This window comes from Canis lupus, chromosome 7 (assembly GCF_048164855.1).
Source record: "Canis lupus baileyi chromosome 7, mCanLup2.hap1, whole genome shotgun sequence".
Taxonomy (NCBI): Eukaryota; Metazoa; Chordata; class Mammalia; order Carnivora; family Canidae; genus Canis; species Canis lupus.
Window position 1 is genome coordinate 29,123,523 of NC_132844.1, and position 25,885 is coordinate 29,149,407.

Consider the following 25,885-nt stretch of genomic DNA (forward strand, 5'->3'; position numbering starts at 1 on the left):
TTCATATGAGGATCATTTCTATTTTTTTTTTAATTTTTTTTTTAATTTTTATTTATTTGTGATAGTCACAGAGAGAGAGAGAGAGAGAATGAGGCAGAGACACAGGCAGAGGGAGAAGCAGGCTCCATGCACCGGGAGCCTGACGTGGGATTCGATCCTGGGTCTCCAGGATCACGCCCTGGGCCAAAGGCAGGCGCCAAACCGCTGCGCCACCCAGGGATCCCTGAGGATCATTTCTATAGGTCTATATCTGCTGTTGTACTTTTCAGCGCCTGATGTACAGGGAATGGACTGTGTTTTATTCTCGATTGCCTTTACCAAGTGATTTCTATTTGTAGTGAATTGGACTAGTCAGTTCTTTTATATCTGGTATTCATACATCACTAGATTGTTTTATTTTATTTTTTTAGATTTTATTTATTTATTCATAAGAGACAGAGAGAGAGAGAGAGAGAGAGGCAGAGACACAGGCAGAGGGAGAAGCAGTTTCCATGCAGGGAGCCCAATGTGGGACTCCATCCCGGGTCTCCAGGACCACAGCCTGGGCCGAAGGCGGCGCTAAACCACTGAGCCACTCGGGCTGCCCGATTTTTTTCAATTTTTAAAATTGAAAAAAAAAATTGTTAAAATTGACAAGAAGTTTCTTTCTCCTGTATCTTTTGTTTCATGTAATCCTGGTATCCTTATCAAAATCCTGTATATCAAATGACAGTACTTTATTGTAAGTTAAATGCAGCATCGTTGTAATGCTAGTCTCAGAAGCAAGAATATTTCACTCACTCATCATTCATTGTTCAAATAACAATGCTTGACCTGTGATAGTCACTGTAGCCCTCCATGTGTTTCCATAGTACTCTATGTTTATCATTAATAAGTACAATGTTGTTGTTGTTTTTGACACCCAAATCTCTTTTAGAGGGGATAGGGCGCTAGGGGTGGGCCCAGGGCCTCCCACTGTACTGCTTATTCATTGGCACTGCTTCTTGAGTCCTGTGGCTTCATGATGGCTCAGGAAGGCTGGAGAAGGGCTCTATGCACAGGGCTTTGAACCATTCATCTGGTGGAAAGGGAGTAGAGAGAGCTTCTCAGAGGCCCAGGCCCACAGTGTCCAGGGCCTGTGGCCATAACATCCAACTGGTGAAGCCACACTATCCCAGTGTCTTGCCATCATAAAGAAGCTGGTCATCCCTGTACAGCTGCTGCTCATCAGGTGGCCACTTGAGGATGCCCTCAAGGATATGCTTCAGCTTGAACATGGTGCTCTACTCCTTGGCATCTGTGAAGATGGTGGTCCTATGATTTTGGATCATGAAGAACCTGTCCCGGGGGTGCTGGGCTGCCCATTCCCTACCAGTGTGGCCTGCTGCTGCCAGCCCTATCCCTGCCAGTGCATGGTTGTTTTTTATAATACTCCCTTAATCATTCCTGTTTACTTGCCCATGCCCTACTTGGGATGAGGGGCAGAGAAGATACCTTGTTAATGGTAGTCCCAGTACCTGGCACATTACAGAATTTTAAAAAGCTGTATTGAGTGAATGAGAGAGAGAGAGAGAATGAATGTACAAACCACGCTAGGATCAAGAGATGCAAAGACAGATATGCCACTATCTTATGCTGCCTTGTGTCCTCTCACCAAAATATTTTAGAGAACAGGGGATCTCTGGGAGAACAAATGCATGATGTACAACAGGTCAGCATTGGATTGTGCTGGTTCGAAGAAACCTTGTGGGGAAACTTGTGGGAGAAAATAGGGGGCGTTAGGAAATGAGAGGTGGTCTATGTGAGCAGAATGACTCTGAGAGCAACCCCAGGTAGGTCCAGGTTGGAGTAGCTGCAGGATGCGTTAGGATAGAGAACTGGGGAAAAAATAAAATAAATAAAAAAAGGATAGAGAACTGAGGCTCAAGATCATTATTAGCAACGAGGGAAACTCACATTTAAATTACCATTAAAAAAGGCAAGAATAAAATTATGTTCTAGAACTTTCATGTTACAGTGACAGGGAAAAGTACTCTCTGACCTGATCTAAATTTAGTATAGGATGATTTCCTTTATGATTCATTCACTTTTTTTTTAGGACAGTAACTTTAGAACATTTATTGAAGAGGAACAGTTAGGTCCTTGGCCTTTTTTCTCTGTTTTATCACTTGGTTTCCATCAAGGAGAAGTAATTTTTTATGTTTTGTTTTTAATTACCAGGGAGCCTAAAGAAGGAGGTGTGTCCATGGATATTTCTATAACGCCATCCTCACTCCAGGTGAAGACCCCAGAAGGCTGCACAGAGCTCCAGCTTCCAGCAGAGGTCAGGCTTGTGCCGTCCTCCTGTGGTGGGCTGCGGTATGTCCCTGGAGATGGACTGCACCTGCGTCTGCAGGTGCGAGCAGAATCCAACGCCAGTGAGTGATCCCAGCCTCCTGTTTCGTTCCTGCATTTAGTTTTCCGCTGTAAATCAAAGATGATTTTTCTTTAGAAAAGTTGACCTTTTCCCAGGTGAAAAAGCCTGTTTAGCAGAAGCATGGAAAGAGCTGGTCAAAAGGTTCTTTGTCAACTGTGCCAGAGTTATTAGCTGTGCAGTTGAGCATGCCACTTAACCTTTCTGAAGCTTTGTTCCATGATTGGGGGGAGGGTGTGGTTAATGTGCTTTTTTTTCCCTAATATATTTTAATTTTTAGAGCAGTTTTAGGTTCAGCAAAATTAGCTGAAGGTCCAGAGTTTTCCCATATAACCCTTGCTTTGTTTCTTTAATTTTAAAATTACATAGCTTCCTGAGTTGATAGGAAGATTAAATCAGATGGCAGTTGTGCATGACCTGGTGGATTTTAAAGCATTGCATAGAAACTCATCCATTCAACAAACTTTGCCTTACACTGTAAGCTAGGCTTTGATCTAGGTGCTAGGGATACAGAAATGAACACGCTAGGAAAGCCTCTGCCTTTAAGGAGCTTACATTCTCATGGGTGGAAACATAATGAACCAATAAGTTATTTGGATACAGAGAAAAGTGCTATGGTCAAAGTATAGCAGAGTAATGGGATAGGGAGTGACTAGGGTAAAAGGTGCTCAAGGAAGGCCCCTCTGAGGACGGATGATATCTGACCAAAGAACTGAATGATGGAAATGATCCCATCCATTTAGAGACATTTCCAGGTGAAACAGCATATATAGATTCTGAAATTGAGTTTGATGCATAATATGATTTTGATTATTGCTATGCTGTTATATTTTTAGTATTTTGTTATTGTCATATTGATTCAGTAAGATGGTAGAAATGTTTCTCAGAATAACTTATTTAATAAAATTATTGGCTCAATGCCTCTTTTCCCATGTAAGTAATAGGCTTCAGAGGATTAAAAATTATGTGAAAGGGGAAGCAGACTGTAACAGACCTACAAGATGCTCCTTGTCAAGGAAGGGTTATGATTCTTTCAGCTGCACATTGAGACTTCATTCCTGCCTCATCTCTACTTAGGCTTTCATTTGAGCTGCTTGGAGACTCAAGGTGGAGTCAGCAGGATTGTTCTGAAGAGCCATTTAGGAGATGTGGCACATTCCCTTGAGTCTTGTGCTGCTTTTTCATTGGAGAGTGATTTTTGCCCAAGTCCTAAATTAGTGAATAGCTAGTTTTGAGTTGGAAAGATTTGTATTTAGGAACAAGGCATAGGGAACTGAAATTTCATGGAGCTTAAGTGACGTATCCACATGCTAAGAATGACTAGTATAATAACCATGGAAAGATGAATGGGGTCACCAAGATGCGAAATACACCAGCTGTGGAAACTGGGCAAAGATAGGCACAAAAGCCACACTGGTGTATTTTTCAGGTCTGCTAGTTTTCTAGATTTGTAATTTTAGGTCCCATACTAAGGAGGTATGAAGGCCTTCTAGAGAAACAATTGATTTGTCGCCTACCCAACTTGGGTAAAGGTTGTTAATAAATAGCAAAACTTGAACTATTAAAAGAAATTTAAGTCAGCAAGCATTATTATTTCGCTGTAATTATAGGATGGTAAAAGTTGACTGCTGAATGTTGGTTTGCATATTGCTTGCATTCGATTGGTCTGCTGTGGTTTTACATTTTTAAAACATTTTACTCAAATATCTGAAAAGGAAGACTTTCATAGCCCTGCTCTGCAGTGCATGAAAAGAGTATGCAAAATAGATCTCAGTACTTAATAGCTTTCCACATAATAGGTGATGAATAGATATTTGCTGAATGAATAAATACCAGATAGATGCATACTAATGTTGACTGGAGTCAAAATGTAGTGTAGAAGTGACGACATTTTTAGCACATTCAATTGTGTCTTGAGGTTTTTAAAAAGTTGACTTTGCAACTATAACTGTTCTTTCAAGGACTACAGTAAACATATTGTTTTACGCTCCCCTGAGTTTAACATAGGTCAGATCAGGCTGGACCCTTGACATGAAACTGACTACAATGAAATCTGATGGCAGCACAAGCATTAGATTCGTCCCCAGGTGGCAGTGCTCTCTCACACTGCCACCTTGTCAGGAAGTTCTGTCTTGAACCTAAGCCAGTGGATCGTGCTGTGTGACCAGTAGGGGGGAGTGTTTCACTGAAAATTTGTTTATTGGTTCTGAAGAGACTGTTTTGGTTGACTTACCAGGTCTACTTATTATCTGCTCAAAATTAAAGAATACTGTTGACTTCACCTTAGTGCTACAGGGGTTGGCAGAGACCCCTAGAAATTAAAAGGATGAATTTTTAATTGCCAAGGCTTAAATTTTCTACCATCAGTTTTTAAAATCTTAACATAAATACAAAGTGACACGAACCAAGTTCAAATTGCTTGAAATGAGTATGACCTCATTACTTTTTTTTTTTTATATACAGACTGATATTTTTGTGTGTGGGTTTTTGTTTTGGGTTTTTTTTGGGGGGGGAAATGAAAGTTTCCTTTCTTCATGAATGATATAATGGAAACTAAGGGAATGCTACACTTCACATAATGTGGGAAATATGCATTTTTCCACAGCTTTAATCCAAATTGAGTTTTGCTCTTGGAAGATTGAATTCTTAGAAACCATTGCATTCCCAGGAACCTGCCCAATAAAGACCAATTTCGAGATTCTTTCTGTTTGTATGTAATTTAAATCAAATTAGACTTAAATTTAAGAGATAAGAGCAGCAATCACACTGATGAAAAACTGTACCTAAGACAGAGCAGAGGAAAGCTGAGGATGGTGAAGCCAGGCCCCTTGTAGTTAGCTTGATGTGAAAGTAATTACTATCTTTCTCCCATCCTTAATGTTGGTATTTATGGAATGAGTGAAATAACTCAGTGGTATGTAACAGGGATAATCTAGGACAATACCTAGCTCTGAAACACTTAGCAAAATATGTTGTTTTGAGAGCACGTCATAATATTTGCTTCTAGTTGAGTCATCAGATAATGCTAATTAAATGTGTACTTCTGGGTGGATTGTAAACAGTGTTTATTGATAGTAATTTATTGTGGCTGTTAAACTCTTTAAGTATGTTAATATATTTGTCCCACACCTCTAAGATTTGCTATTTCATTGATTTCTCTTTAGAACTGGTTTCAATGTTTAATCAGAGCTCACAAGCCCAAGAATGTTGCACATTTTATTGCCAGTCCTGCGGTGAAGTCATAATAAGAGACAGGTAAGGAATGTATTTTACACTGATTCATTCTGTGCCTGGCAATGGTTTTCTTTTTTTCTATTAGAATTTTTGAAGTAATTATCAGGGGAGCAATATATGGCCTTCAAATGAGAGCCAGCTTAATGTCACTTTGAACAAAATCAACCATAAAGCTCTCCAACAATCATAGAGCAGTTAGGTCTTCTAAAGGTGACAAAGGGGAACATAGCATGCTGGCTTTGAGGGAGGATGACTTACCTTGGTGAAAGCCTGTGTTGATCACCGAAGCATGTCTCTTCTGTAAAGAGACATGGACTCTGTTGCATGTTTTATCCATCATGATGGTGAATGAGGTTTTTTCCCCACATTAAGTGAATCTTCTAAATCATAGAAGCTCTTGCAACACAACTTTTTGTTTGAACTCTTTCTCTTAGTCCCTCTCTAAAATCCATTTCTTATTTCCCTACTTACTAAAACAGAGCATACAGAGCACAGATTAACCTTTTCTGGGTGATTAGGTTCATCTTATAACCCATTCTTACAGTGTGCTGTGATTACTCATTTGAGATGGGAAGGGCCCTTTGGTATATTCTTTGTATTCCCAAGGTGTCTGTCTCTTTTCTTTATTTTTTCCACCTTCTCTCTCCCTCCTACTTGTTTCCTGGGCACAAAGCCTTTCCTCTGAATTTTCAGCTTCTAATCACTCATCGGTTGGAAAGACAGATCAAAACCTCATTGTTGTTAACAATCCTTAAAGAAAGAAGTTAGATTTCTTCATTAGATGTGTTTCCTCCAAGATGGGTGCCTGAGACTTCTTTGGGGATAGATCTTTCTCCATATCTGAAACCTGCTCCTCTTTCGGTGTTCCTTATCTCAATGAATGCCAAACTTCTGCCTGTACAGAGCTACTCTCTCCCCTGGAATGTACCCCATACTCCCTGTCTCCTTCTGATTAGCTCCTTCCTAGTTTCATCTGATAGGCCATCTACAGCCAGGAGCCTTCCCTTAATTCTCGGTTGGTTTATGTGCTCCTCAAAGGTTTATTTGCCTGTCTTCCCAATTGGGCTATAGGCACCAGGTGTTGGAATAGTCTTATTGACCTGTGTCCCTTATCCCCACTCATATTTAGAGTGCAGTGTAGGGGAGCCACTAGTGGTATAGACTCAGAAGCCAGACTGTCTGGTTTGCATCCACCATTTATTAGCTGTGACTCTGGGCAAGCTACTTAACCACTCCATTCCTCAATTTCCCTGTTACAAAAATATAGATGACAATAGGAGCTACTACGTAGGGTTATTCAGAGGATCAAATGAATTTAAGTATTTATAGCAGTGCCTGGCACGTGCTGGGCATTCAGTATATGATGGCTACCACTATAATTATTATTCTTATTATTAGCCCTAGCATCGTCACCATCAGCCCCAGCATCAGGCCACAGTGCCTGATGAATAGTGTACTCAATAAATTCTTCCTGGGTTGAATTGAATAAACAGTAGGGTGTTTATTTTGGCCTTCCACCAGTCTCTCTTGCTTACTTTCTAATTCCTGGCAGTGCCCCAGGTAGATGAGATCATGGAAAGTTACCCTAGTATAAGTGGGGAGATAGTGAGTGGAACACCTCCGAATGATTATTTTGGGTAAGAGATGAGGTGACTAAATCTGCAGAAGAGAGAATGTCCCTGCTCAGATTACCTAAGAGCTGAAGTTGCTGCACAGTATGCACTGTGTGACAGACCCACTGTAACCTGAAATATCCATAGGATTCCACTTTGTGTTGTAGTAAAACCTGGAAACTTCTCCTCTCAGTCTATTTTAGGCTTTGGTTGAATTCTCACATGAAGTTGCTGAAACATGCATGCCTTTACAACAATGAGGTGACCTAGAAGTCACAGGAAGAGCAAGTTAAATACAGTGTAGCACTATTTCCTGGTACTGCTCACCATAAAGGATATGCTTATCCATTACTGGCTGGTATCTGTGTTTCTTTGGAAAAGGATGATGATATAAAAAATTGTTACCTGTAACAATTCTTCCCTTGCAGGAACTATATCTTCTGTTTTGTGTCCATTCTTTTTCTAATCATTGGAATTGAGAACTAGAAGGGCTTATAGGTACACCTAGAGGAACAATTTCATGCTCCCTAACCGTGACCATCTGGAGGCTGTGTGGTGTAAAGCAGGAGTGGGAGAATGGAACCTTGGGTTTGAACCGCAGCCTCACCACTTAGTAGCTAGGAAAACCTTGTCTATATCCCTTCAGCTGCTTCTTAAGTAGACATAATGAGTCATCTTAGACATGTCAAGAGACAGAATCTTGGTGATGGAGAAGGTTTAGGAGCTTACTTAGGCCTAACTCTCACTCTAAATAGGCACTCTTGTTGGACTTCTTCCTCTTCTTTGTCAAAATTCAAACCTGACCAATCACTTCCCTGCTTAAAATTTTATGATGCTTCCTATTTGTGTTTCTTCTTAAGTAGACATAACAAGGCCAATTTTCCAAACTTGTCAAAACAGTTAAAAGCTGTCATACATATAATAGTAAAAGCTTGACAAGTTCCTTTTAATTGGTTTTATAGATTCCTTCCCCTCCCCTTTGCTTAGTGGTCTTCTTAGCAAATTAGCAAATTATCTAGTTTAGTGTGTCAAGTCTTTTTGATTCAGGACGCGATTTTTTAGCTGTGCCAGGGAAATGACCCTGTTTTCCTCCCTATTCTTTCTAATAAAATAAACATGGAGTTGATTTAGCCCTTGCCTCATTTAAGCAAGGCTTACCTGAAAGCCTTTTCCTATCAGACCTGTGTGTCTGGCAAGTGTATGCCTCTTGAACAATGCAGAGAAATCCTTAGGAGGAGATTTCACTCTCAGGCAGCATGCCTCATGTTTGTTGGAAAAACAAGCATCCTCCAGTATCTGTACAAGGATTTCATGTTGACTTTTTACATTAAACTCAGCGGGTCTTCTCATTTCTCCCTCAGATATCTGTTTTATGTAGGTAGTTAGGACATCTTTTGTGCATGTTAAATAGAAAACAAAACCAAAAGAGGCTTGTGTGTTCTATAATCGAAATCAACTAATTGTAAGCATCTTTTACAGGAGGGCACTTTGAGATAGGTTGATTTATCTGTACTGGGCACTCCTCTAGTAAGAGGATGGAGCAGAGTTAAGATCTGCTTACTGGTTAGCCTTATTTTCTGGGAATAAGTGACGTTAATTTTCTAGGCCTTAGTTTCCTAATCAGTAAAAATGAGGAGGTTAGATTAGATACAACTCTAGGAGTCCTACCAGCAGAAAATTCTATGATTAATGAACCATGTAAAGTTGTACCTTGGGTTCTGTGATTCATGATGCTTTGGGTAGTGCAAGACTAATCCATGTTCCTTTTTTTAATGAAAAAAATTCTTGGCAAGCAAATTAAACAGTCCTCTGCACCTTATTTCTATAATCTATTAAGACTCATTAATGGGGGGTTCCCTGGGTGGCTCAGCAGTTTAGCGCCTGCCTTTGGCCCAGGGCATGATCCTGGAGACCCGGGATCAAGTCCCACATCGGGCTCCTTGCGTGGAGCCTGCTTCTCTTTCTGCCTGTGTCTCTGCCTCTCTCTCTCTCTCTCTCTCTCATGAATAAATAAATAAAACCTAAAAAAAAAAAAAAAGACTCATTAATGGCTTTTAATACCTATTAGAATCAAGGTGCATAAAATCTGCTAGTTATAGCAGTCTTTTTTTCTTAATTTAGGAACATGATCTTAGCCATTTGTTTTGGATATCTGAAAATAAATAATACTTTATTTCCTTACCATAAAATTCTCTAGTTTACACTTTTACCAGTTCAGAGTATTTGTATGAAAATTGTCTGAACAGGGGCACATGGGCACCAGTTCAGTCCATTAAGTATCTAACTCAGGTCATGATCTTCGTGTCATCAGATTGAGCCCCATATTGGGCTCCACACTCAGCTGGGAGCCTGTTTGAGATTCTCTCTCCCTCTCCCTCTGCCCCCTCATCCCCTCTTCCTCTCTTAAAAAAAATTGTCTGAACATACATAGTTTTTCATCATGCTCCTGTTGAGACTAATAAGCCCTAATATCAAGTAACAATAATGACAAAATTTACTTTATTGAAACAGCTAAATGATCATCAGGTTTGGAATTTGTTGCATCTCCTAGAAATAAATTCATGCCTGACTTGAGTTATATTAGTTGGCCAAACAGACTCAAACATAAAAGATTTTGATTCTCAGTCCCACTTGAGAGGTCTCCCAAGGTCTCTAGACAGGCCCTCCTCATTCCACCTGCAGCAGCAGAGCTGAGTGTCAGCTCAGCAGTTAGGGAGACCTTAGAAACTCTAGAAGGAAACAAGTAGAATAGACTTTATGGAAACATAAGAGATGTCAGAGTATCCAACCAGTTGGTCTACTTGACAGACCATCTATAATTGTAGTCTGAAAATAACTACTATGAATGCAGTCGCTTGTCTATGAAAAAGAACAGAGGTGAAAAAAGAGTACAGGCATAAATTGGATTGTTGGTAACATTGTATAAACTTTTGGGGAAAAAAAATGAAGATACCTTTATGGGTCTAATTTTACTAAGTACATAATGGTAATGAAATATAAAGCTTGGTTTGTAGGATTTGTCATCTACCAGTTGGATATCATCAGCTCAATTTATCTAGATTTTAGTAGCCATAATTTGAGCTTTAAATACTTGATGTTATTCTAAGATTCTTAATGTCCATTTGTTTATAATCCAACCTGTAAAAGTTCTATGTTATTACCATTATTATTGTCAATGATTAATGGTTGATTTTAAAGTTAAGGGGCATTTCATTTTCTTTTCTACATGTTTAAGTTTTGAATAAGCATCATCAGTCAATAGCATTGATTAACATTGTGTATTTTGTTTGTCCCTAAGGCTTGTGGTTAAGATGCATTAAAAATAACTAACAAATTTTAATTAATTATAAATGTGTTACTGTTCATGTTATTTTAAGATGAGAGAAAATTCAAGAAATCATTTCACTCTTTTTCTGAGCTTTGACAGGTTTTTACCTAAAAACTGCCTTGGAAAAAAAATGATATCTATTTTATTTTGAAAGTTCTCTGGGGAAGTAGATCATATCAAAGTTTCAGGTTTTCAACAGATACACTTTCAGTAGAGCTGTGATTATAATACATCTTTTGTTCTAAGAGGTTTTATGTTTTTCAAAATACCAGAAAAAAATTATTTCTGTAGTAAAAACACTTTTATCTTTGCAATGACTTGTGAATTGAGCACTTTTCTTGCTCCTGATGTCTTATGTAGATAGTTATGGGATATATTTTAGCTTTTATTCACTGTGATATGGGGTCAAGTTAAGTTTGAAATAGCACATTTTGTGCTAATATGTATCAAGTCTCCCAGATTTCTTTAAATTTTGGTGCAGTTTCATTTCTGTGATCAAGTGTGAGATTTTGATATTAGTATCTTTTGCGATGTATTGAGGATCTGTTTGCAAAATGTCAAGAGATAGAGAATCTCAGTGATAGAGAAGATTTAGGAGCCTCTTTAGGTCTGCCTCCCACTTGAAACAGGTACTCTTTTGCTTCTTCATAAAAATTCAAATCTGACCTATCATTTCCCTCCTTAGAATTTTGTAATGCTTCCCACATCTGTAGAAACAAGTCCTTAGCTCTTAGGTTGGCATGTAACACCCCACACAGTTTGCACCCCTTCCCAGTCTCCTTTTCTGATATTCTGCATTGTCAGGGGAGGGAATATATTCCGAGGGAAAGAATTCAGTTTTGGAGCCTGGAAGACCTGGGTTAAGATCCTGCCTTTATTCCTCACCACTGGTTCTGTGAATTTATTACAGATTATTGAACATTTCTGAGCCTATCTTTTCTCCTCTGTAGCAGGGGAATAGAAATTCTTACCTCACAAAGTTGTAGTAAGTATTAAATGGAATAAGGTGTATGTCAGTGCCCACCAGAGATCTTGTGAAATTCAATTAAATATGCAAACTCATGGGGCACCTGAGTGGTTTAGTCAGTTAAGCAGTCAAGTGTCTACCTTCGGCTCTGGTCATGATCCCAGGGTCAGGCTCCCTGCTCAGCAGGGAATCTGCTTCTTCCTCTACCTCTGCCCACCCCACACCTCTCCACCCGGCTCATGCTCGCGCGCGCTCTCTCTCTCTCTCAAATAAATAAATAAATAAGAACTTTAAAAAAATGCAGACTCACAATCCTACCACAAGCCACAATTCTTGCCAGCTTGCCAGCAGGGCAGCATCAGAAGAAGTTTCTCTCAGCAGGAATCCTGCAACAGTTGAAGCAAGTGACTCTTGTCTTTCCATGTGACACAGTTCCAGGTGCAAAGCTTGAGATCCACAATCAAGGAGGTGCAGGAGCTACTCTGAGAAGAAGCCTCATGTCCTAAGCAGCCAGCATCTTCTGTAGCAATTCCTTGGCATAGTTTCTAGGGTTCCTTGCAAAGGACTACATTCAGGCAAGTCCAAAGCATGGCACCCTCATCAGATATTTGTAGCTCACTCATACTTCTTGTCAGTCTAGATGCAATTTGCCAGTCAGGGGTCATTTTTACCATAAGCAACGTTGCCTAGCAATATAATTCATGCTTACCATCTACCTGGTTTCCAGGGTAACGGAGCTTGGTGGTTAAACCAAAGGTTAGATTCTTAAGCAGCAAGGGAAAAGGTTTGTTAACCCTTTTATCCCAGTCTGCGACAGAGCCAAGCAGGGGCCTCATGTGTATCAAAATGTGATTGTTCATTCCTTTAACAAGTATTTAAGAACTTATACTGTGAGTCACGCGCTATGCCAGACACTAGGAATATAGTTAAAAGTTAAACAGATACGGTGCTTACCTTTATATTGTTAACTCCATTCATGATACCCTTAATTCTTTTTTATAGTTTTAAGAACTCTTACCTGGGGCACCTGGATGACTCAGGGGTTGAGCGTCTGCTTTTGGCTCAGGTTGTAATCCCTGGGTCCTGAAATCAAGTGCTGCATCAGTCTCCCTGAGGGGAGCCTGCTTCTCCTTCTGCATGTGTCTCTGTTTCTCTCATGAATAAATAATAAAATCTTAAAAAAAAAAAAAAAGGAACTATTCATCCTTCAGAGATCAGCTCAAGTATCACTTCTCTGAAATTCATATACTTTCTACTCCCCTCATACTTTGTATTTATTGCCCTGAATTTGTGGGTTGGTTTTGTGAATCAATGAATCCCCTAAAGTAATATGCAGATTTTATGTGCTTGTGGGAATGTATGTTTGAAGAAAGGATGAAAGCTTTCATTAAATTTTCAGAAGGGTCTAAGCTGTCCCCTCTCCCAACCTCCTATGAATTTAGAACCATTACTTTGTTAGGAGTATTTATTACATTTATTTTATGAAGTTTTATTGTTTATAAGTGTCCTACTAGACCCTGAGTACCTTGAGAGAAGGAACTATGTGTATTAATATTTTGTGTCAACAGAATGCCTGGTTCATAGAAGACTTTTAGAAAATGAATGTTGAAAGAGTCACTTAATATCCTAAACAGATTCAGCAGTTGGAGTGATGCTGCTAGAGGGCATTTCCTAATCTGAAAGGGAAAGTTCTTCCTTATGTTAAACTAAAATGAGCCTTTCTTCTTCCTAGCTTTGTCCTCTGGATTTATAAATTACATGTCTTCTTTCTTCCATATTGTAATTGCCTTTTTTTTACAAGATTGGCACATTTTAATATATTTTAATATATTAATTTTATAATGATATAAGAATAGTAAGAAAGATCTAGAAGAATGACCATTAAATAGTAATAGAGTGAATCACATTATATTTACAAATCCCCCTCTCCTGTCCCTGATCAAACCCTGATCAAATAGCCAAATGATCCATGAGTCCACTTGCTAGTAGGGTTCCAGGTAGAATGTTTGAGGGTTCTGTGGGGATTGTTGTTGCTGGTGGATCCAGAATTACTGGGCAGAGTTCTGTGGTGGATCAGTGCAGTAGAGCATCTGTCAGCGTTTGTGGATTTTGGCCTTGGGCTGGTACTTGAGAAGCTGCTAAGATGGTAATGGAGCTGCTGCCCAAAGACCTGCTTCCACAGTTCTCTCACCAGAGACTCCAGTAGGAGAAGGTGCTATGTAGAAGGTGCTAGGTTTATGTTTAGGAGAAGGTGTCATTTTCTTATTGGTGTTTTTTTTTTAAGTTTTTATCTAGTTAGCATACAGACTAATATTAGTTTCAGATATACAATTTAGTGGTTTAGCACTTCTATACAACACTCGGTGCTCATCACAAGTATACTCCTTAATCCCCATCCCCTATTTAACCCATTCCTCTACCCACCACCCTTCTGGTAACCATCAGTTTGTTTTTGTAGTTAAGAGTCTTTTTATGAGACTCCTTGTTGAGGAGATCAAAGAAAAAAGATTAACATGGAGGAAATCGTTAAAAAATGATACATTTGCATCTTAAATATTTTAATTTAAAGCATACAAATGTCCATTAATTTACGAATATTTTATCATGTATACACACACACACACACACACACACACACATTTTTTAAGGATTTTATTTACTTATTCATGAGAGACACACAGAGAGAGAGAGAGAGGCAGAGAGACAGGTAGAAGAAGAAGCGGCTCCTTGCAAGGAGCTGGACATGGGACTCGATCCTGGGACTCCAGGATCACACCCTGGGCTGAAGGCGGTGCTAAACCGCTGAGCCACCCAGGGATTCTGGAACTGATACATTTTTTGAAGATTTTATTTATTTATTCATGATAGACACAGAGAGAGAGGCAGAGACATAGGCAGAGAGAGAAGCAGGGAGCCCACCGTGGAACTTGATCAGACACTCAACCGCTGAGCCACCCAGGCGTCCCATGGAACCGATACCTCTTTGTTAAATTTGGCTATACTGTTGTGTAGCTTTTTTTACTAGTAGGTATTCCATCCAAAATTCATCATCTACAATTTCTAGTTTGTGTTTTCTTAAATGGAAGGAGAAATTAGACATCTGAAAGCAATGGAACTGTAGAATTTTTCTAGATTTTTATTCTTCTTCCTTTTTTCTAGTGTTCTATATATAGTTGTATCTCCTACAGCTTATCAGTTATTATTTTTTTTTGGCATCTGGCTTTCATTTAAAGTCTTTAGTTTTCAGAGGAATAGCAATTCATATTTCCTTAGTTTATATGCTTTTTAAATTATGTAACTAAAATAATGTATAAGTGGCATAATCAGGTCTGTGATCAAATATAGTTGACTCTAGTGAGCATATGTTTTTGCTGAGAGGAATGTAGGTACTCAGGCTGCTCTAAGCAATCACACTGCTCATGGGCATTAAGAAGACCATGAACGTGGTTCTATTCTGTTTTTCTCAGGATTAATTATTTTGAAGCTTCTTATCATCCTGCCCATATTTCTTCTCCTCTTAGACTACATATCTCCCTCATTTAGAATATAGGTAAAATCATGTTTAGCTTTTCTTCTGATAAAATTTTAAGTATTTGTTGTCCAGAAAAATATGAAACCATTAAAAAAAAACTAGTAGCAAGTATAAGGGCCTACTTAATTTTAAGGCCATCTTAAGCATAAAAAATAATAGTAGAGTGGAGCTCAATTTCTCTCCCCTCCAGCGTGGTCTGGGCTTAGTGACTCACTTCAAGGAATTGAGTATGCAAAGGGAAGACTATAGCTTATTAGTGGAGAAACCTAGTAGATACCATGCTGGCCAATTGTTCAAGTTTAACAGTACCAGTGATAAGTCATATTGATTCAGTGAGTGTACCCTCTGATAGGATGTGCTGAGAGGCCACTTCACTTCTGTGGGGGTTTTTTTTGTTTGTTAGTTTGTTTCCCAAACCCGTAACCCCAGTCTAATCTTGAGGAAACATCAGACAAACTTAAATTGAGGGATATTCTGTAAAACACCAGACCAGTGCTCTTCAAAAATTTCAACGTACTAAAAAATAAGGACAGACTAAGAAAATGTGACGGACTACATTAAGGAGACTTGGGAAACATGATGACTAACTGCAGTGTGTTATCATGAATTGGATCCTAGATCAAAGGAAAAAAGGACATTAGTGGAAAAACTAGGGAAATCCAGATAAAGTCTGTAGTTTTGACAAATCTCCCATGGTTATATAAAATGTTAACCTTAGAGAAAGCTGGGTGGAGCGTGTATAAGGACTCTCTGTACTGTTTTTGTAACTTTTCTGTAAATTTACAATTATTCCGAAATAAAAAGTTTATTTAAAAATAGTTAATGGGAGAAATCACTGAAGAGAGAGTTAGGTGATTTGGAATTTAAGACAAACCAAATTAAAAGTCAATAACAAAACTATTTGTCACAGATGATGGATAAAAGGCTAATATTCTTAGATAGAATATACTTTTAAAAATTACTAACAGCATACTAATAGCTCATTGGAAAATAGTCCATCGATCACAACTCACAGAAGAAACTCGCTGGTCAATAAATATGAAAGCCAGTTCAATCTCACTAGTAATTAGAGTTGCCAATTAAAGTGGTATGGAGACCATTTTCACCTATTACATGGAAAAGTGATAGTATTCAATTCTGAAGCAGGCACATGGAGGAATTACAGATTGATATAGCCTTTCTGAAAAGCACTTTGTCAATATGTGTGGGGTTTTAAAATATGGATATCTTTTGTGATTGTGATCTCACAGTTGCAAGATTTTTTTTCCCAAGGAAATAATCAGATATGTATAGAAATGTTTTAATAGGAATGTTCATGACAGGGTTGTTGATACTGGAAAACTCAAAACCTGAGGACCTACCAGAAAGGGAATGATCTCAAAGTTTTGGCATACCTATAGAATAGAATGGAATCATTAAGAATCAGAATATAACTAAAACAGTGAAAGCAAGGTACAGTTTGTGTATATCTTTTGATTCTGGACTGTGAACATGTGTATACCTGTGTTGCTTGAAAGGATAATTTTTATTTTCTCTATGCCTTTATACACTTTCAAACTGCCTATAATAAGTATATTTTACTTTGTAATCTAGGCGGGAAGTTATTGCAGACAATGTGGCTAATGCGTTTCTTTCATCTTTCATACTGATTTAATTAAGAAAATGCTACATTTCCATTTTGTTCTTTAAAAAAATGTTTTTCCTCTCTCTACTAGGGAGCTCATCAGGGTGCTCCCATTGCCGAGTGAGAACTGGGGAGCTCTAGTTGAAGAATGGTGTTGTCATCCTGACCCCTTTGCTAATAAGCCACTTCATCCACAAGAGAATGACTGTTTTATTGGAGACTCTTTCTTCTTGGTGAATTTAAGAAGTGATTTATGGCAGCCAAGACCTGAATTAGCTCCAGTGGAGACATGCTGTCCTTCTTCTGAGAACCATTTGAAATTGGTAAAATATCTTTTCAAAATAAATGCTAATTTAGAGGTTGGCTTAGAAACTGGATTCTCCAGTCTTAATTAAAGCATACTACACAGACTATTCCAAGGACCAAAATCCATGATTTTCAACTGCCTCTATTCACCAGCTCTGCTCTCTTGATACAAGAAGAACATATGGCCTTAGACCAAAACAGCTTACAGGGGCTGCAGGAAGAAGGGAAAGAGGACTTTTTCATGCCCAGAATTGGGAATGTTGCCATTTTACAAATCAAAATGCCCTACTTTCTTGTTTTTAGGACAATATTCGATAATCTATATAGTCTGATTTAAATCAAAAGTGTTCTTTTGTTCCAAGGTACATGCCATACAGCGAGGCCTAGGTATTTCCTGTGTCTGCCCATATTTAAAACTTCTGCTGATGTCATAAAAGCAGATGCCATCAAGGAAACAGAGGAAATGGAGGAGTCCAAACGTGGAAATGAAGCTTGTGCTACTGGGATCTGAATTGGTGGTTGACAATGTGATGTCACGTGCCTCCTGCTAGAGAAGTTGCTTTAGGGAGAAAGCAGTTTCCTTTCAGTACAGAGAATAAGTGGTTTGCCTTACTTTAAAAGAAAATCAATGGCATTGACTTGGCCCTTGTGAGAAATCATTCTGATGGCAAGTCAATACAGATGTGATTTAAAAAGTAAAGAAAATCATTGCCAGAGAATCTTCATTTTAACATCTAATTATTGGTGGGACAAAAGCATTGTACATTAAATTTCATTTAAGACTCATTTAATTTTTGTAATGAAAACTGAACCCACTTCAGGAAATGTGCAATAGTTGGGCAGCTCTCAGGTTGTAAGTTAGTTTATAGAACTGTTTTATATTTTGAGGGCAAATTAAGGAAGTCATCAAAGATTGAAGTTATCAGAATTATTTGCCTTATCTCTCACCATAAACACCAATCCCTTACCTAAATATGATTCATTTAAGATTATAGTACTTTATTCTTGAATGGTTTTCAAAAATAAATGGTAAGAAGTTAACAGAGGTCTATTATATGTTTAAAATGGATGTTAAAATCACATTTTAATCTAAATTTATATACTAATACTTGACTGTTAAGCTATAGATTTTTAAGATATTTGCAAGGTGTGAGTGGAAAAGGAGAAGAGAAAGATTAAGAGAAACCACAAGTTTCCCTTTTTAGATAAACTCTGCACTCTATTTGGAAATATATTCTTCAATTTATGTCTTTATCAGTTATATGATGCCCATTTACAATAATTTCTTTCAATTGCAAACAACCATCCTGTGCATTAAAGGAAGACCCTTCATTTTCAGACATTACGGTGTTTAGTATCAAGGAGACTGTGAGAAACTCCTGTCATGACAAGCCACTGTTGACAGGATTGTTTCCAAGTTAGCCTAGATGGAAGTTCTCTTTAATTGCATATTGCAGCAGTTGAAAGAGTATGCCTGTGACCAAAATAGTAACATAAATTTAGAGGGACTGCTTAAACAGTGCTCTCAAGGCTCCTGTGGGAACAAGGCTGCTCTGTGCTATTGAAAACCTATTTCTCATATCACCAAGTCTAGCCATCTAGCAGGGTTTTGAAATGTCACATGGTGACACAGCATCCTAATAGTATCTCTTGGGAAACATTTTTTTGGCGAGACAATATCAAGGGTCCTTAGAAATTGAAACAACACAAAGGGAAATAAAAACGAGGACAGGAGGCTAATCCACATCTCTGAGCAGTGGTGCCGTCTCTCAGATATATTGATTTAATTAGTCCACAACAAGGTCTGTCTTTGATGTTTGTTCTGTAGAGTTCCCACACTGTTAGTCTGCTTTATCGCACAACTGCTTTATTGGCTTTATTATTTCCTTTAAGTAGTGGTCAAGAGAAATGCATTACAAAACAGAGTTTCTGTTTAAACAGAATTTAGAATGTTATAATATTTTAATTAAAGAAGACCTCATTTTAAAAATAGCATAAATGAGCAAAATCCAACACTTACTTCTTTCCTTTAAGATCCCTTTAGAACATGCAGTGTTTGTGCCTGTTAATGTGGCAGGATATACCTTTTGTGTTCAGATGATACCTGCTGAAGTTTTCCTTATTTCTTGCATTTACGTGTTTCATGCTATTTTTTTGTGTCTACCAGCATACTAAAAATAGAATGATAAAGATGGCACCTCAACCTTTTATAAGATTCATAATATTATTGTAGACTTAGAAAGTATGGTCACATTGTGACTTCATCCAATTTTTTTAAGGAACAAACAAAATTGAACTTTGATTATATGACAGCTGGCAAGCATGACTAACAGCTTCACTTTTTTTTCTTTCCTGGTGTACTTGGCAATAATTTGTTGATTTTGGCTGTTTGTTTTGTTAAATCCTTAAGGCTTTTTTTTTTTTTCTTAGAATCACGTGTTGAACTTTGTAAATATTCATGAATGTAAAAAGAAAAGAATTGTGAACCTCAGTATACCAATCATCTTGATTCATAAAGTATGCTTCATCTGTCCCATCTTTAATTCCCTCCCCCACCCCAACTCACTACTTAAGTGCTTTAAAGCAAATTCCAGACATTCTGTCATTTCATCCCATATTGATTTTTCTTTTTTAAGTAGTCACAGTGTCATTTCACATTTGACAAAATGAACAATTATTACTTGATGATAAAAATATAGGCCATATACAGATTTTACCAGTTATGTTAAAGGTCCCTTCTAATGGGCTCTTTTTGAATCAAACGACACACCTTTGGTTGTTTGAGATAATTTGCTTTTTATTGGTCACATTTTAAAATCCTGATTACCAGTGTCTTGAAAAGGTAGACTTTTTTTTTTTAACCAATAAATACCACTTCTCCTGCTTCACTGAAAGACAAAGCGAAATGTGCTATAAGAGCAATTATAAATGAAATACATAACAGAGTACCTAATGAAATTTTTCTACTCAAAGTTTTTCTTTGAGTAGAAAAATTTCTGAGTAGAAAAATTTATTCTTCTCAGGTATTGCTATTCCAATATATAGTTTTTAGGAAAGCCTTTAGTTTTCAGTAAGATTTAATGAGGATGGTTTGACTTAACTTGTACAAAATAGGTCCTTTAAAAAGTGTCTTTAATACCAATTTAGAGCCATACAGAAAGTTTTAATTGTAAGAAAGCATGAAACTGCCCAAATGTCAAACTTCACAGTTGAACATACACCTGCTTTCTGAGCTGTCTTCTTCCTGTATCCTTGCCTACACCTGAACAAATTCTCACCAGCCTTAGTTTCTCTGTAGCTTTGACTTTTTTTGACCCCTAAAGTAAGAAATACATATATTTTTGAAGATTTTATATATTTATTTGAGAGAGCGCACAAACAGAGGGGCAGAGGGAGAGGGAGAAGCAGACTCCCCTCTGAGCAGGGAACCCATCGTGGGGCTTGATCTCAGGACCCTGAGATCATGACTTGAGCAGAAGGTAGATGCTTAGCCACCTGAGTCACACAGGCACCCCAGAAATTCATTTATATCAAAATCTGATGCACACACATGAACACATGTCAAGTAAAAGTTTTTTGAAGCAGTATTTATGGTGTGTGTGAAGTACTGTAATATTTCTGTTCTAGTTCATCTTTTTACTTTATTTTTTTTTATTTTTAGAGACAGAGAAAGAGCTAGTGGCAGGGGAGGGGCAGAGGCCGAGGGAAAGAGAGAGAATCTTAAGCAGGCCCCATGACAGCACAGAGCCTGATAGGGAACTTGATCTCATGACCCTGAGATCATGACCTGAGCCAAAATCAAGAGTCAGATGCTTAACCCCCTGAGCCACCCAGATGCCCCTCTATTTCATCTTAAAAAGAAAAATATAGGCCATAACCTTCAATCAATTGAGTTGATTCTATGAATTAGTTTGGAAAACACTTGACATAGCATTTAAGAAGCACAAGTTTTAGCATCGAAGGAATCTAGATTCAAATATCAACTCTACCAGTTACTAGTAGCACATCCATGGAACTCAATTTAAATATGCAGTTTTAGGAAATAGTTATTAATGCTAAAGAAAATGTAATTGTACATTTTCTTTGTACAAATTGATCAAATTGTACAAACTTACCTTGATCGTAAGATTCCTTATGTTATCCCACATTAGAAAGGCACTCTTTCCTTACTTAGACCACCACTCTATCCTGTAGTTTCCCAGGAGAGATGACCTCAGGTGTCTAGAGTTACAGAAATTCCTTCTCCCTGCCCACTCTTATGTGACTTCCCACGTTACAGCGTATCTGTGTGAGAGGAATGTTGTATGACTTTAATGAAGGTATTACTACGGATGTGAAAAAAGCATTTTTTTGGTAGATTCTTAATACATAGTGGCTGTCCAATAAAAGGCAAAAAAAATTGGTCCTTTTGTGGGAAGGTATGACATTCCAGCCCATTTCTTGAATGACACGTACCAAAAACATATTTTGTTTATGTAACATCCATTTAGTAGTTATCATGTTCCCAGTACAGTGCTTTATAACACTCCTTTTTAAATCCTAATAAACAACGCTATGAGTTAAACACTACTATTAACTCCCTTTTGCAGAAGAGGAAATCAGATGAGGTTCATTAACTTGCTCAGGGTCATGTGTATAATAAATAACAGGGCTGGGATTTAAACTTAAGAATTCTGGCCCAGACTCTTACCATGCAATTGCTTATAACATAACCTCTTAGAAAAAACTGCAAATCAGTAAGATTTTTTAGATTGAAATAAAACTGACAGATAACATTATATTACTTTTAGGTGTAATGATTTGATATTTGTATGTATTGCCAGATATGCACCATAATAGGTCTAGTTGGCATTCATCACCATACATAACTATAATTTTTTTCTTGTGATGAGGACTTTTCTTTTTATTTAAATTCAATTAACCAATATATAGTATATCATCAGTTTCAGATGTAATGTTCAAGAATTCATCAGTTGGGTATAACACCCAGTACATGATGAGAACTTTTAAGATCTACTCTTAGCAACCTTAATTATATGACACAACATTGTTAACTGTAGTTGCCATGCTGTACATTACATCCCCATGACTTCCATATACTATAACTGGAAGTTTGTGCCTTTTGATCCCCTTCACCCATTTTTGCCACCCCTCCTCCCCCACCTCTGGTAACCACCTCTGTTCTCTGAATGTAAAAACATTTTTTTGTTTGCGTAATGATTAGATGGGTGCTAGCTATTTAATCTCTATCCCAAATAATGAATTTGGATTGTTGAAGTTTAAGAATGCTTCAGGAATTTGTCTCAGAACACTTTCCAGTTTTTCCAGTTACAATGTGTATCTTACATGGAAAAATGGAATTATATGAATGGGTTAAGTATTTTCTACTTCTGATAAGTAATTATGAATTATAGATTACATAAGTTACACAGGACTAGGAGTCAAAATAATGGCTCCAGTTTTTGATTCTCCTGTTTTCTAGACACATGAATTGGGACAAGTCACCTACTCTTTCTGCCTTTGTTGTTCACCATCTGCCTAGTCTAAATGGTAATGGGTGTTTGGAAGTGCTTTTTAGAAATGTAAGGTGCTTCTTGTTCAAATTATTTACAACAGTTATGTTATATTATCAAGAAGTGGCTAGGTTTGAAAAAATCAGTCTATTCATTATTCTGTCTTTAGATTTGGAAAAAAAGAAGATCTCTGTGCATGTGAATTATGCATACAAGCTAAATGTGTTCCCAGTATTTAGTAGAGGGCAAAATAAAATGTAAAGTTCAATGTATACTCTAGAGACTAAGTTAAAATTATATATTCCTTTTAAGAAAAGCTGAATGACATTTAAATGACATTTTTCTGTTCTACAGAAACCAAAGGCAAATACCAAAGTAATTTGTAAGCGTTGCAAGGTAATGTTGGGAGAGACCATGTCATCAGGTAAGAATTTCATAATAAAAAATCCAAAATGATTGCCTTCTTGTTAAAAAAGAGTAGAAGGAGGTTTTATAGGAAATCTATTTGAGAGATAGATAATTAATGTATGTTGTAGAATTGATGATTTTTAAAATAGAAATCAGCTAACATATCATCCAATATGCCAAGAAGTTGTGTATTTTGACCTTTATAAGTACATAGTATTGAGTTTTAAGCATTAAGAAGTTGGGTCCTTTTCAATATTTCATATCCTCTCTGTGGATATAAAGCAATAGTATAAAGTTTGTACTTGGGTCTGTCGTAAAGAATATCGAGTTTTTTTTTTTTTTCTCAGCACAACTCCTTAATCAGAATTGTTGGTTGCTAGAGGCAGTGGAGAAGATTTCTTGGCTGCCCTCTGCCTCAGGGCTGTATTTTAGGGCTGGGGTCTGTTTTCAACAGAAGAAAACATATTCTGAGTTTTATACTCTGTTCCTTGTTCTTTTCCCAGTAGTGTTCATTATATTTAGGTAAAGTCTGTGTTATACCACTTTCAAATATAATAAAATCCTAATAATTGCATCATTATTTAAAGATGTGGTTTTAGAATGTTTAGAGAGCTACAACACGCTGAATTAGCTTTGTGGGTGATGAATAATTGTTTTTAATACAATTAATTAGAAGATGTGATTTAAGTGAAGCTACTGTACCTAAGAGAAGGCAGATGGTGGTCTTTTTTTGTTTGTATTTTAACATTTTCAAAATCTTGTAAGTAGTTACTTGCTCAGAGTGAACAGAAAAGGAAGAAGGAATAGTGGTAAAGGATGCCACCCTCAACGTCATTTTGAGAATGAAAGCAAGCCCTTTAAGCAACATCCTAGAAAATTTTAAGGCTTCTAGTCAAATTAGGTGAATTGACTTTTTTTTTATTCTTTTCTCTTCTCCCTGAAGCCCAGTTAAAATGTCAGTTAGGGAATACAAAAGATGTACATCCACAGAGACAAAGGACAATGGAGACAAAGCAACAGTGATGTAAGCAAGAGGTATAAGCAGACCATTTTTTGGAAACTATAAAGCTGAGAGGTATGAGAGCACACTTGCCAGTATGGAGGGCATTGCAACGTCAGTGTCTGCGGATCATCTGAGTGAGGAGTGAGCCAGTACTCACTATAGAGCCCCAGAGCTGGTCTGCTCAGAATCTGGAGGCAGGAGGTTAACAGGGAAAGCAGTCTGAGACAAAGGGCTGGAGGAAGGGTGATGAATTCAAAATTGTTATATGGAACTGTAAGACTCCTAAGAGTCCTACCCTATTTACAATTTGCTTATACTCTCAAGGCAGGAGATTAGATGACTCTTTCTTGGGAAATGGAAGAATACCAACCAGAGAAGAGATTTGCAGACACTGATTCATATGGCCCCTCAACAGTAAAATGAGCTTAGATTCAGCCATCCTACAGTCAACAAGACTTGTACCCACACCTGAGAGTTTCCTGTCAGCATTTTATTGCCTTATGCTTAAACATGAATGGATTGATGAGAATCAACAATTTTTTCAGCAAACCTCCATAAAAGAGACTGAATAATGAAGTAAAGAGAATAAAGGTATAGACAAGAAATAAAGTATGTATAAAACAGAAGAATATCTTTAACAAAAATAATGTTCTTAGAGAAATGAAATAATAGTGCCTCCATAATTCAGAGAATATAGAATTAAAGCTGTGATTGCTTTAAAAACTAATCAAAGCACTAGAAGATAAAATTAAGGTGCTGTCTTATCTCATAAATCAGAACCAAAAATCAGATTGAAAATTGGAAAGGAATTATAGAAAAAAAAATCATCATGTTAAGTTTCTTGAGGATAGAGATCTTGTCTATCTCATTTATCACTGTAAACTCAGCACCAAATATCTGGCACATAATGGGTACCCAGTAAATTTTTGTTGAATGAATGAATGAATGAATGAATGGAGACTTTTAGGATATTCAACATCTAGCTAATAGAAAGCTAGAAAGAAAGAATGGAGACAACAGAGCTTAGCAAATTATCAAAGAACAAAAATACTAAAAAAAACATTACAAGGCTGTTTTCTAGAGCTAGGCCTACTACATGTCCATTATGACTAATGAGATGGCAGGGAAGCTATTCAAAGCTGTATCATTGAGCAGTTTCTGAACAACCAGGAAGAGAGTTCTGGAGAAAGAAAAGCAAGTGGTGTACAAAAGTTTAGAAATTAGAATGGCATTGAACTCTTAACAGCATTGTTGAAATCTAGAAGATAATGAAGCAATGCCTTCATAATTTAGAAGAAAAAAGATTTTTAACATAATCCTATCAGAGTCAGACTATCAAGTATGAAGATAACACAGTTTTAGAAATGCAGTGTCTCAAAATATGGACTTCAAATGTATATTTTCTTAGGAATGTACCATAGGATATACCTCCCCAAACCTAAGGATTTGACCTCCAGGAAGAAGACATGGAGTTTGGGAAACAGATTATCTAACACAGATAAGGGAGTCCCAGGCAGGCCTCGGGAATAATACCCTAGATTGAAGCAAAGGAGAGAAGATTGCGATAAACACTTTTTCAATTACAAAATGAAAGCGATGCATTCTTTGGTTTCTTTGACCACATGTAACAATCTTGAGATAAGCCATTTTGACATATTGGAAGAATTAGCTAAAGGTGCTTGGAAAACTAAATGTGGAAAAGAAAGCAGTTATGCACTGCAGGGAAGCAGAAGGCTGAACAAGAAAGGAAATATTTCCATGGTATCATTATAGTCATAATAATATAAGGTTCAAGGTAGGCAAAGGAGAAACTAGAAATGTAAGATGGAGATTTTGGAAGTAAGAGGCTGGGGATGGGCTGAGATAACCTCTTCACATAGCTCTGGCTGACTATTAAATGCATACAATAGATGCCAGAGAGTTCAGTAAGAATTGAAAGCTTGGGGAGACTTGCACATTTCCCAT

The 25,885-nt window shown here is 37.4% G+C and overlaps 1 protein-coding gene and 1 pseudogene across 14 annotated transcripts in view; one reads left to right on the forward strand and one right to left on the reverse strand.

Annotated features, from left to right (window-relative positions):
* Window positions 1–25,885, forward strand: part of UBE3D (ubiquitin protein ligase E3D) — a 203,117-nt gene that overhangs the window by 8,835 nt on the left and 168,397 nt on the right. For 13 of the 14 annotated variants that reach the window (XR_012033906.1, XR_012033908.1, XR_012033907.1 and 10 more), the window contains exons 2-5: window positions 2,200–2,396; window positions 5,557–5,647; window positions 16,782–17,013; window positions 22,864–22,933. Coding sequence is in view for 9 of the 14 variants with exons in the window: in XM_072832229.1 (XP_072688330.1) it covers window positions 2,200–2,396; window positions 5,557–5,647; window positions 16,782–17,013; window positions 22,864–22,933 (590 nt within the window). In the remaining 5 variants the exon portion in view is untranslated. Of the gene's footprint in view, window positions 1–2,199; window positions 2,397–5,556; window positions 5,648–16,781; window positions 17,014–22,863; window positions 22,934–25,885 lie in introns of those variants that run through there. The other variant, XM_072832235.1, reaches the window with a different exon arrangement.
* Window positions 913–13,525, reverse strand: LOC140637382 (elongin-B pseudogene; annotated as a pseudogene).